General features: G+C 35.4%; 2 protein-coding genes across 6 annotated transcripts; both read left to right on the top strand.

Moving 5' to 3' along the window:
• The first annotated feature begins 52 nt into the window (after positions 1 to 52).
• On the top strand, positions 53 to 5,821 carry LOC110610939. Of its 2 annotated transcripts, none has more exons than XM_043955190.1 (12): positions 53 to 472; positions 582 to 765; positions 869 to 937; positions 1,023 to 1,121; positions 1,935 to 2,014; positions 2,114 to 2,918; positions 3,260 to 3,954; positions 4,385 to 4,469; positions 4,587 to 4,638; positions 4,755 to 4,804; positions 4,998 to 5,074; positions 5,169 to 5,821. In XM_043955190.1, exons 1-12 carry the CDS (start codon positions 213 to 215, stop codon positions 5,170 to 5,172), a joined length of 2,460 nt encoding a protein of 819 aa, XP_043811125.1. In that variant the 5' UTR covers positions 53 to 212; the 3' UTR covers positions 5,173 to 5,821. The 2 variants fall into 2 exon arrangements, with proteins under 2 accessions (XP_043811125.1, XP_021606714.1); XM_021751022.2 differs by having other exon boundaries at positions 56 to 472; positions 5,027 to 5,074.
• A 1,295-nt stretch (positions 5,822 to 7,116) lies between these two features.
• Positions 7,117 to 11,634, top strand: LOC110612093 (ubiquitin-like-specific protease ESD4). 4 transcript variants are annotated; one of them, XR_002487422.2, is made up of 9 exons: positions 7,117 to 8,337; positions 8,454 to 8,533; positions 8,611 to 8,704; positions 8,801 to 8,899; positions 9,393 to 9,488; positions 9,583 to 9,702; positions 10,018 to 10,068; positions 10,808 to 10,880; positions 11,189 to 11,265. XR_002487422.2 is itself a non-coding variant. In XM_021752756.2 (9 exons), the coding sequence occupies exons 1-9, from the start codon at positions 7,549 to 7,551 to the stop codon at positions 11,249 to 11,251; spliced, it is 1,518 nt and encodes a 505-aa protein (XP_021608448.1). In that variant the 5' UTR covers positions 7,119 to 7,548; the 3' UTR covers positions 11,252 to 11,634. The 4 variants fall into 4 exon arrangements, 2 of the variants coding, with proteins under 2 accessions (XP_021608449.1, XP_021608448.1); XM_021752756.2 differs by having other exon boundaries at positions 7,119 to 8,337; positions 10,018 to 10,121; positions 11,189 to 11,634; XR_002487423.2 differs by lacking the exon at positions 9,583 to 9,702.
• Positions 11,635 to 11,929: the final 295 nt, after the last annotated feature.

An 11,929-nucleotide genomic window follows, 5' to 3' on the forward strand; every position in this document is an offset into this window, starting at 1 on the left:
ACGCGTCGTTTCTTCGAACTTTATAGTTTGAAACGCTGCGTTTTATCCGTGACTATTGTGTGTAGTGTCACTCGCATATCCGATCATTAGCTTTTCCCAAAACACAAACAAAAGCTTTTTTTCTCTGGTCTCCACTCTCCTATGGCTTCCTCTTCTCTTTTGATCTACATTCTGTAGCTCTGAACTCCAAAAAGGACCTCAATTACCTAGCAATGGAAGGTCAATATCAACAGCAGCCTCGAACATATGGACCTCACCTGATGAAAATGACGATTCAACCCTCGCCGCAGCTCGCGGATAATGACCGGAGCAGCAGCGAGCTCCGGGCACTGGATTGCAATCTCACCTCCCTTTGTGACCACATTCAGATGGAGGGATTCAGTTCCGGCTCCTTCTCCGACATCGTTGTCCACTCTATGGGCTCCACCTACCACCTCCATCGCCTCATTCTCTCTCGCAGTTCCTACTTCAGGTCTCAAATTTAGCTCTCAACTTGATCGATTCACTGAACGTACTAATGGCGATGTTTGTAGAATAATTGGTTCATTTATGTTTCGATTTTTTTTTAATGTGCTTGGCAGGAACATGCTACATGGTCCTTGGAAAGAAGCCAATTCTCCTATTGTGAACTTGCATGTGGATGATAAGAATGTTAACGCAGAGGCAATTGAAATGGCTTTGGCTTATCTTTATGGTCACCATCCTAAGCTTAACGATAACAATGCATTTCGTGTGTTGGCTGCTGCTTCCTTTCTTGACCTTCAGGTATCAATTACATTACTTGCTGCCAGCTTCTTGAGTCTCTGATTCTTAGAGATCATTCTCTATGTTTGGGTTGCAATATAACTTTTGGGCATTTTCCATGCAGGATTTATGTGCTATATGTACGGACTTCATTATATCTGAACTGTGGACTTCTAACTTCTTGGCATATCAGGTTAAAGTTTGAATAGTTGCTACTTATATATGCACCATTACATGCTTCCAAAATTTTGATATTGAGGAGTACTTTTGGAAGTCAGGTGTTTGCTGAGAGCCAAGATTATGGCTTACATGGAGAGCGTGTGAGAAATGCTTGCTGGGGCTACCTTTGTCAAAGTGGTGCCATGGAATTAAAGGAGGTAAAAGTAGTTGGCTAGTTGCACATGTATATTTGGCGGTAGGTTGATAACTAGAGTAAACTTAGTCATTTCTCATGAAAATGATCCTTATTTATATTTTGGGTTTTGGAGGTTACTCATATTCTCATTGTCATAAGGATACACTTTCTCTTTCTTGGTAGAGGGGACAAAATGTATGGCAACACAAGTAAGATGGAACAAGATAAAGTTGATAACATCTGAACTTATCAACAATAACAAGGATAATTTCATAGCAACAACATTAGGACTTCTAATTATTGTCTGTTAGTTTCAGTGTTTTAGATATAGTGCATGCTAGGTTATTTTATCTTCTAATGAGAGTCCTATGACTTTTTGCTGGTGTGAAGACACAAGCATCTGCTACTAGTGTTCATATTATTGGGGAAGCCTACAAATATGAGAAAAATCATAATAAGTAATTGAATATCTATATTACTTAAATTTGGATTCACAATTTCACATTTTGACAAACACATTTCATCTTTTTGTTTGCTCACTTGAGTATGTATTCAAACAATTTTAAAACTTTTTGAAGTGCAATTGCCACTCTTTTGCTTGTATGTGTTGCACATTTCAATCTAGTGTAGTTCTCTATGCATTTGACTAATGTTTCAGCTTTCATGGTTTTGCATCCTTGTTTACATTGTGAAATTATAATTTGTAATGTACTAGAATCCTTTAACTTTGTCTGCAGCTTGTAGTTAAGTTGTATTATCTAATAGGTATATGTTCATTTTCAAGCAGTTGGTTAATTGTCTCCCACTCACCCGTGTTAATCTTCTGTTGTTGTAGGTGCTTCCAAAACTTTCTTCCCAAACTCTGCATGCATTACTGACCTCAGATGAATTATGGGTACCTAGTGAAGAGAAAAGGTAAGGGTGTATATAGGTTGCCATAGAATTGGGTTTATTGGACACTGGTTGAAGTCTTATTCAAGTTGTATAACTCCGTGTTTCCTTTTCTATTAAAAGGTTTGAATTGGCATTATACGCACTTCTAGCAAAAGGTTCTCTTTGCAAGACAGAACTTCCTGAGCAAGTTAATTCTAATTCTGACATGGGTGTGGGTGTTCATTCTGACTCTTCTAAAGCAAAGGGGAAAAATGTGGTTGGTAGCTGCTCTAGAAAGAGGTCGGATTCAGAGCCAGGATGCTGTTTAAAAGATGAACTGAAATGTCAAAATGCAGCTCATGGTCTTCTCGTTGAACTTGTTGATTCTGTAGATAACTTCCAAGTAGTAGTTTCTGATTCCAAACAGTCAAATTTGGACTCTTCACAACTCCATGAGGTGGAACCATCTTCATCAATAAGTAACACATTTTCAGAAATGAATGGAAATAGAACATCATATTCTTATGTTGAAATGCCAATTGGTGTTGGAATGAGTGGATTAGGAACCAGTGGAATGGCTATGGAGGGGCCATCTGAATCAGGCTCATACAACTTCAATAACACCAATTGGATTGCAGGTGATCAATCTAGGCATTGTACATCAATTGAATCGTCCTGTAATGGACTTATACTGAATGATTGGGGAAGATGCGGCATGCCTCCTCTTTCATGGGGTGGTAGGGTTGTGGGGAAAAGAGAGGTAAAAGGTTATGCTAAAGGAAATTGTGGGGTTCGTGGGGAGGAATATGATACTTTTGTCAATATATTTGAAGGGGGTTCACTTTTATATTGCAACATGTCTTTTGAGGCACTTTTAAATGTGAGAAAGCAGCTTGAAGAATTGGGATTTCCTTGCAAAGCTGTGAATAATGGCCTTTGGCTGCAGGTTCATCACTGACATCTGTTTGCTTCTAAAATTTATTTATTTATTTATTTTGCCAAATAATGGAAGTTATGTGTTGCTAGAAAGAGAGAGGAGAAACTGGACTTGTTACTGCTCTGCTTTTGGCATATGAAATGATTCAGTGACTTGGTTTTCGGCTTGAATCTCAGAAGCTACCTAGTCATTTCATTCATTTGACTGCATTTTGATGCATGCATTCTTGGTTCAATCTAGGAACCGGAGGATAGTGCAACTAAAGATGTCTATTTCTGTCTATTGGAAGTTACATCTTTGAATACAAGCATTCACTTAATTTTTTTTTTCATTTGTTGCCTATTATGTAGATGCTTTTAAGCCAAAGGGTGCGAGAAATTGGTGCTGACACATGTAAAGGTTGCTGTAGTATGGCATGCACTTGCAGGCAACCATGTGGATTTTCACAAGGAGTTACTGCAACTGGTTGTTACATGCAAGGCCATGAGCAAAATAATTCTCCTGGTAGCATGGGGAATATATATGTTGCTGATTCTGCTCAAGCTGAGGGTAATGGCCTCTTTAGGCCAGTACGAGTGCAGGTCAGGGGACCTATTGATGGGCTTGCAGGTATTGGACGTGGAACTACATATGTGCCAACAGCAGCATGGCCCCCGACACGTGTTGTCTTTTCCCGTGTGCCTTTTGGCATGGGCAACAGAAATTGCCAGCAATCTATTGCTAATGAAGATTCAGAGAGTAGAACTGATCACAATGGAGACCCATCAGGAGATGGGTTGACAGCTTTGGTTGGATTAAGCCAAGGAGGAAGCAACTCCGCTAATGCTCAAGGGGAGCATATAGATAGAGGGTACGAGTCAGAACTGCAAAGTAGATTGTCAGGAACATCCATTTCAGTATCCAGTTCCATTGGCAGTGGTGTTGCTGTCCAAATGCTTGAGTCTCCAGAGCATGCGATTGGAATTGATTGGGAGAATTCGAATGGTTCCTCTATATCTCTAGACATGAAAACGCCTTTAAGCCATTTCCCTCCATTTCGTTTTGGGTGAGTTATTTTCTTTTTGCATGTCTAGCCAATCTTTTTTTTTTTTAGTACTAGTAATTATCTTTTGAAATATGCCGCACTGGAAGCTTCTGCAGACTGCAATGAGATGTATTAACTCCTTTAGATTACCACCCAATGTTGAAAATATTCTCCATCATTCATTTGTCTCTTTCAATTGCCCATGCATTTAGTTCTATTGGTTGGTCATGAACCTTCCTATTGGCAGCCTTTTCTTTACAGTGCCCTTTGACCTGATATGTGGGAAATCCCAAAGTTATGCCTTCTCCTTCTAGTCTCAAGGAAAGGTCATCATGATTTTGGCCTATCCTCATAATTTGGATGAATACACATATCCCTACTTTTGAATAATGACTGATTATTCAACTAATTTTTGCCTTGTTATTGTATGAATTTGTTATGGTTACCACAGGGTTGAATTTGAGGATGTGCATAGGCTCAGTGATGGCCAAGTAAAGCACTCCCCAGAATTTTTTTATGCTGGATCTTTGTGGAAGGTATTTGAATTCTACTAAATTCAGCATGTATCAGTTTCTAATTGGCTCAGGCTCTGTCTTTCAACGTTTAATGCTGTATATGAGTTAAAAATGTATATGATCCGTTTTATTTTATAGGTTAGTGTTCAGGCCTTTAATGATGAAGATCCTCAAGGACGCAGAACTCTTGGTACTATTCTTTTGACTAGAGGAGGCTTACATTTTGAAAAACATGCAATTCCATGTTAATGAGGAGGAAAAAAAAAATTCAGTTGTATTAAATTAAAATGTTTTGCAACATTGCAGGATTATTTCTTCACCGACGCAAGGCGGAGATTACCGACTCCCTTAGAAAGGTTAGCATTACTATAGCAAATCTAAGTGATATGATATATTTGCATGAATCGTCACAGTGTTTTTTATTCCTTGCAGTGGTTCTAGTTCTATTTCCTGATAACTGTGGTGTTCTGTATTTTGTTCATCAAATGTCAGTTAAAAGCTAGAATATAGCAATTATTGCTCCTTTTTATAATTTAATTTTTCAATCAGTACTCAAGATCAAGCCTACCTGCTTTCAGGTTCATATGTATGTGGACTCCCGTGAAAAGGTTACTGCTCGTTATCAGGTACACGTTGCTGTCAATATAACTATATGCACATAGTTCATGCATTGTGATATATTTTGGTAACTCAGGGATCTGTCATTGCTTCATTTTTCAGTTGATTTGTCCATCAAAGAGAGAAGTGATGGTATTCGGAAGCTTTAAACAACGTGGTACTCTTTTACCAAAAGCTCCCAAGGGATGGGGCTGGCGGACTGCTTTGCTTTTTGATGAACTTGCGGAACTACTGCAAAATGGGACCTTGCGAGTGGCTGCTGTGGTGCAGCTTGTGTAAACTAAGAACTGGTGGAAGCAATTATCAAGTTGCTCATCTTTTGTTCTTCTGTTTCAGATGTAAATCACAGGAGTACTTCCCCTTTGCCCCATTCTGATTGCTTTGTTGTGCAAGGCCAAGCATGATATCCGGCAGCCATAAAAGCTAATTTGCTGTAATTTTGGGCTAACTTTTTCCTGCGCTCAAGCTGATGTGACCCAATATTTATTGAAAAATTTGTTGGTCGAATGCTAAAAGAAATTTTTTCTTAGAAGCCAGAAAATATATTTGACATTTTTTTAGCTTTCGATTATATGAATATTTAGAGCAAAACAATATATATGTGAATAGTCGAGTGCAAGTTATAATTATGTATTATGCTTACATGACATATCATTGATGTCTTATTGTACTGTGTGATATGAATTGTAAAGGTATTCTCCTTCGTTTGAGAACACCATTATTGTTAATAATGATATAATTTTTAAGTTTTTTTATTGCATTGGGAGCAAAAGGTGCAGATTATATAGGTTAATCTTTTTTTATGAATTTTAGCTCATTTTATTTAAATCATAATTTTTTTAAAAAAAAAATATCAAAATAATAAAAAAATCTGAGCAATTTTATTAACATGGCTCTTATATTTTTTGAATAATGATAATATAAATATTATTTTTCTAAAATTTTGAGAGATCTCTAAGAGAATAACAATTTTTATTAGTCAAAATTTAATTTTTATCAATATTTTTAAAAATTTTAAATATATTAAATTGATGTGATTAAATAAGACTTATTAAAATTATATGAAAAATTGATTTTTTTTTTTTTTTTGAAGGTAAAAGGACTTCATCGACCAAGCTCAAGCTAGAAAATTAAACGTCACACTAGGTTAGAAATAAAGGTTTTTGAAGGGAAGGAAAACAAAAAGGAGGGGAAAAAAGAGGAGAAAAAAAAAATTCAATCCTGATGGAACGGTTGCCCTCTTCTTTACTTCTCCCAACATGCTATTAAAAAGAAATGTGTAAAAGCATAAGTCCGGAAAAATACTCTTTAAATATATTAATTAAAAAATATTTGAAATTATTTTTTAATTAAGTAAAAAGGTAAATTTTCAATTTTATTTTTTATCCTTTAATTGTTACTATTTGTTTTGTTGTTGATATTAGATGATTATTAAATAATTATCATTAATTATTAATTGCTATCATTGAATTATAAGATTGTTTACCATTGTTCTTAGCTATTATAAAAAAATACTTAGTTAATTAATTAAATAATATTAAAAATTTAATTTAAATTTAACTAATTTGATCTTAATAATAATAACTTGAATAATTTTTTAAGAATTAAGTTCATAATTTATTCTCCTATCTTTTCATGAAAAATTTTCAAAAAATTCTTTAAGCAGTTTAATTCTACTGTCAGTCTTTTATTATTTTAAAAACTTTTTGCAAAATTATTTTAGCAATATAATTTTATGTTTATTCTGTTTATTGATTAGATTTTAAATTATAAATAAATTTATTTATAAAAAAAAGAGCATATTTTACTCCTTATGTTTAATTGGAATAACTTAATTTCTCTATTCTGCTGTAATAATTAAATTATTCAATAATTTAAAAATTAAATAAAATAAAATTATGCGTGTAAAATGTCTTTTTATGTATCAAACTAAAAATGTACGTGGATTAGATTATGATGGGACAGGTTTAGATCCATCAAAACCCGGCCCAGCCCGGCCCAGCCTTGTTCTTAAAATTACAATTCCCGAGAACCAGGAAAAAGTCCAACGTGCAATAAATTCTATGCCCGCGAAAGCTCGTAAGTGTTTACTTTCCTCAACACGTCAAGTGGTTAACATCTTTCTCATCTCACTTCTCATCCTTTTAGATCTTACAAACAAACAAAAATCCCTTCTTTAGCTGTTCTCTTCTTCCCCATTTGCAATTGCGCCTGCTGTTTCAGTCCCTTGCTTTTCGAAAATTTTGGATTTCTAATTATATCTATATCGAAATCACGCCACTTTCTCAGCGTTTCCTAAGCTATTCACATTCAAATTCTTCCCACGCAAAAACCCTAATTTTTGTAGCCAAATTGTTTGTCTAGAGGTTTCTTTCTCTCCAGAAGGTCGCTTATTGTCGAAATTAATTACATTTTCAGACTAAAATGCATTTCCCTAGATGAGTTTTAAATTTTTAAGCTTGTTAAGCTCTACTTTCGAACAATGGGTGCCTTAACCTGCATCAGCAGGCAAGACCCATATTCAAATTCTCCTGATTTTCACATTTCAAAAAAGCCCAGATTGTCGTTCATGTGTCAAGCTTCGAACCAAACCCTTGGATCCTCCAACAGTACAGTCTCTAGAATCTCCCGGTACCCAGCAACAACCTCAAAATTTCGCCGGGAAGTTCATGCACCTTGCAGAATACTTAAGTTTGGTTTCTCCAGGTCCAACTATACTGATTACAGTGAAACAAAGAAATCTAGTGCTGATGGTATGGGGAATTTCCTGAGTAAACAGCTGGATTTTGCCAGGAGAAGCGCAATTGATGCCTTTAGGTATTTGCTTAAATATAAGCAAGTTATTGATGTTGACAATGAACTTGAGCAGTCTGGGAAGGAGATGCTATCTGATGATTCCAGTATAGAAGAAGTTGAGGCTATTGAAGAAAATGGAAGAGAAGGGACGTCTACGGTTTTGGACCAGAGGTCACGAGATGGCCTTGTGTGTAATGAGGATGATAATGATGTTAAGATTGTGGAGGAGAGATCTGTGGTTACCGTGGACGAGAATGTAGGGTTGCAAAATGCGAGGAAAATGTTGGATTCATTGGTATTGAATGGCGAAGTGGATGTATCCAGTGTTGACGTGTACAAGAAATTGTTGGAGAGTGCGGAAAGAAGGAACGGGCGATTAAAAGCATTGGATTCTGAGATTGAGTTGAATCAAAAGAAGCTGAGCTTTTACCAGTCAACACGGCCTGTGAAGAAACTCGAAGAGAAAGCCGTGGAGGTAACGGTTTTTGTTCTTTCCTTTTTATGTTTGATGAACCCAGAAATTAGGTAGTTGCCATTGTTTTGTTGGTGAATCAGAATATATGTGTGAAACGCGTTTTAATTGACTTGCAGGAGATACCTCATGAACCCTTTATTCCGCTTACCAAGGAGGAGGAGTCCTTGGTCAAACGTGCCTTTTCACCCAACAACGGGTATGGTTTGATCAATTTTAATTTTGGTAGTTTAGCGGGTGCATGTTACAATGTTATTGGTGTTTATTTTCCTACAGACGGAAGGTCTTGGTCACTCACAAGAATTCAAATATTGATATCACCGGAGAAATTTTGCAATGCCTTGGACCAGGCGCATGGTTAAATGACGAGGCTCGTAGAGCTTTATTTATGCATTCATTCAAAGTATGGCGTTTAAAAATTAACTGATTTCTATGGGTCATTATATGTTTGCTCATTGTCTTGCAGGTCATAAATTTGTACCTTGAGTTGCTAAAAGAAAGAGAAAAGAGAGAGCCACAGAAGTTTTTGAAATGCCATTTCTTCACCACTTTTTTCTACAAAAAGGTGGTTTCCTTTTTTCTGACTCCAGTCTCTCTTACCCTTTACGCATGAATCAATGGTTGTTTCTTGTAATGTTAAAATGGTTGTCTTGGGAACTTTGGTGTGTGTCGTCAAATTTTCTGTTCTTTCATATTCACCTTTATGTTGTCCTTTTGGTTGTTCACTAACATAAAACAAATAACCAAGTTCCCCATATTTAAGGCACACTATTCTTAGTTCTCAGTTTCTGTACTGGCAATGTCTATATCTTGTCCTTGAAGCTCATATTGTTTTGCAAGAATAATTATATCACCAGTCATTTGAGCTTGCTGAACATATAGAAAGATAAAAGGGAAATATGTTATTGGAATTCAGAACATTGTTTTTTTTCTATATTTTCCCCTTTGTATTTTGGTTTTCTTGCAAAAGTTTGCTCTTTTGTTGATTGTGTTTTCTTTTCTTCAAAATTTGCACTATTAGTATCCATGTGTTTATTTATTTAATATTTAATTTCCAGTTAACAAATGGGGAGAAGAACATCTATGATTATAGAGCTGTCAGAAGATGGACTACAGAAAGAAAGTTGGGTTACTACCTGATTGAATGTGATAAAGTAAGTGAATCACATTGTTTTTATTTCTATCTTATCAATCATCTCATCCTTTTAGTAGGGATCTTAGTATTGAGCAATTTTATTTTGAACTCAGATATTTGTTCCTGTTCATAGAGAGATACATTGGTGTTTGGCAATTATTAATAAAAAGGATCGGGAGTTCCAATATCTTGATTCACTCAAAGGAAGGGACTTAAGAGTGCTAGAAAACCTGGTATGCTTTTTGGTGTTACTTTCAAATGTCACATGTTGAGAGGCTTGCTACTAAGTTAGGTCAGATAGCACACTGCAGACTCTAGTTCTAACCTAGTTCACTTGTGTACATGTAGTATTATAGGTTAAATAAGATTACTTTTGGATTACTGATGTGAATTTAGGCAGTTGTTTAGTCCGATCCAACTAATGAATTGCTCCGCATCAAATGCGGGGTTCTCATTTAGACATTAGCTAATATGTAATATGTCTGACTTGTAAAAGGGGGACAAATAAAAGATTAACTAATCCGCTGCTTCTAATTGTTGTGTGCCAGGCTAAATACTATGTTGATGAAGTGAAAGACAAGAGTAAAAAAGACATTGATGTAAGCAATTGGAAACGTGAATTTCTTGAAGAACTTCCTGAACAGCAGAATGGGTGTGTATCTTCTTGCTTTCTGCTAGTAGTAAGACACTATTAATCATATTAGTGATCCAGTTAAATGCATGTATAAAACATTGGCTTTATAATTGAAAGTTAGATTTATACTTACTAACCATTTCCCTAGTTTTGTGTAAAATGGCCTTATCTAATTTACATTAGTATTTACTAATTTGATAATAGAATATTACTAGAACCTCCTTAGTTTAAATTTTAAACATGATTAATACTTAGGTCTCTTAAATCCTTGCATTTTATATTGATTTTGTCAGAAGAGTATGTGTACTGTGAACAGCAGGGACCCAAGTATTAGTTGGACTAAACCTCGGGAGGGTTTTAGTAATCTCACTGCAAAGATATGATACCTTCATTCATTATTATTGTTTTACCACTTAGTTCAAACGATTTTTTGTTCAAAACTGGTTTGTATAATTATTTTTCTACATTTGGCCTTGTTTACACCAAACTCTTTAATGGCTGTCATTATATGAAATCATTTTTTTCATGCCAAATTCTGTTGTATGGTTGTCTATATTAATTCTGTTTTTGAAAAGTTCCCTTGAGGAATTTGCATATAACATTCTGAAGTACTATACTTATGAAACTTTAAATGTCTCATCTTCTTTTCATGGCTAATTCAAGTCTGCATTGGATTCTGATTCAACTCTATTTTTAATTAACAGGTATGACTGTGGTGTGTTCATGATCAAATACGCTGATTTTTATAGTAGAAATGTGGGGCTTTGTTTCAGCCAGGTAAAAAATGTATGAAGGTGTTCTCATGCATAACAATTATGGTTAAAATGCTGGCTAGTTTTCTTTCGTATCCTAGAAGGTTTTGGAAGGTTTGCTGTATATCTGTTATTTGTAGCCACTGACCTGCATAAACAAGTGTGCCATGTTCCTCATTCTAATGCATCCAAGTCATGATTCAGGCTAGACTGCTGAAAAAAAATTTTTTTTGGCGCAATAAACTTCAATTCTTGCAACTCAATCTGTGTTTGTTGAAGCATAGCGATTCGTTTTGATCTCAATCTCTCTTCCTCTTTTTTCCCTTTTTCAAGGATCACATTTCTTACTTCCGCATGAGGACAGCCAAGGAGATCCTACAATTAAGGGCTGACTGATTAGAGAAGTGAACATGCTACTAAAGTAACGTGGAATAATATGCATTTTGTTTTACTGATTCAGATGTGTCATCTTTTGAGAGATGATTGTAAAGGAACTTGAACTCGTGCTTACTTTGTGAATAGGGATCTTTTTTCAACCCTTGTCAACAGTGTGGTAGAAAAGCAGTTTTGTTTTGTCTAGTTGGATTAATTGTTCAAGGATTGTTCTGATGCAGAACTCTAGGCAAGCTTGTATACACCCGGGTCAGTGCAAGTTGGGTTCTATTTTTTTTGTAGAGTTGATCCTGGAGATAATAGGCTTTATTTGTAACTTTTGAAGACATGTTTCTTCTCTCCTATGAGTGGTTCCCTGAATGAAATCAGAGACTGGAATTTCTTTAGGTAGTTGAGAGTTTGGGATTGTTAAAAAATAAATAATATAAATGGTTATTGACGTTGAAAACCGTAGTTGTTGGAGTCCATCCGATTGAGGGGTGAGTTAGTGCGTCATTGGATTAATGATTTTCTAAAAAATAATAAGCAAATGAAATTTTTTTTATAAATAAATAATTGTTTGATTAATTGATTATTCCAAAACCCTTTCTCGTTCAGTTCAAATGAATACCCGACTCTTTGAGTTGGGGCAAAGAAAATCAATAAAAAGATTAAATGCAATTTATGCAAAGCCGCATCAAA

Source organism: Manihot esculenta, chromosome 3 (assembly GCF_001659605.2).
Source record: "Manihot esculenta cultivar AM560-2 chromosome 3, M.esculenta_v8, whole genome shotgun sequence".
Taxonomy (NCBI): Eukaryota; Viridiplantae; Streptophyta; class Magnoliopsida; order Malpighiales; family Euphorbiaceae; genus Manihot; species Manihot esculenta.

Bases quoted from the DNA above. Each gene is read 5' to 3' on its own strand.
- LOC110612093 (XM_021752756.2), top strand. From the start codon at position 7,549: ATGGGTGCCTTAACCTGCATCAGCAGGCAAGACCCATATTCAAATTCT. The intron at 8,705-8,800 runs GCTCGTAGAGCT...ATTGTCTTGCAG, and splicing joins GCGCATGGTTAAATGACGAG to GTCATAAATTTGTACCTTGA. The intron at 9,703-10,017 runs GTATGCTTTTTG...GTTGTGTGCCAG, and splicing joins TAAGAGTGCTAGAAAACCTG to GCTAAATACTATGTTGATGA.
- LOC110610939 (XM_021751022.2), top strand. From the start codon at position 213: ATGGAAGGTCAATATCAACAGCAGCCTCGAACATATGGACCTCACCTG. The intron at 2,919-3,259 runs GTTCATCACTGA...CCTATTATGTAG, and splicing joins ATAATGGCCTTTGGCTGCAG to ATGCTTTTAAGCCAAAGGGT. The intron at 4,470-4,586 runs GTATTTGAATTC...TTTATTTTATAG, and splicing joins ATGCTGGATCTTTGTGGAAG to GTTAGTGTTCAGGCCTTTAA.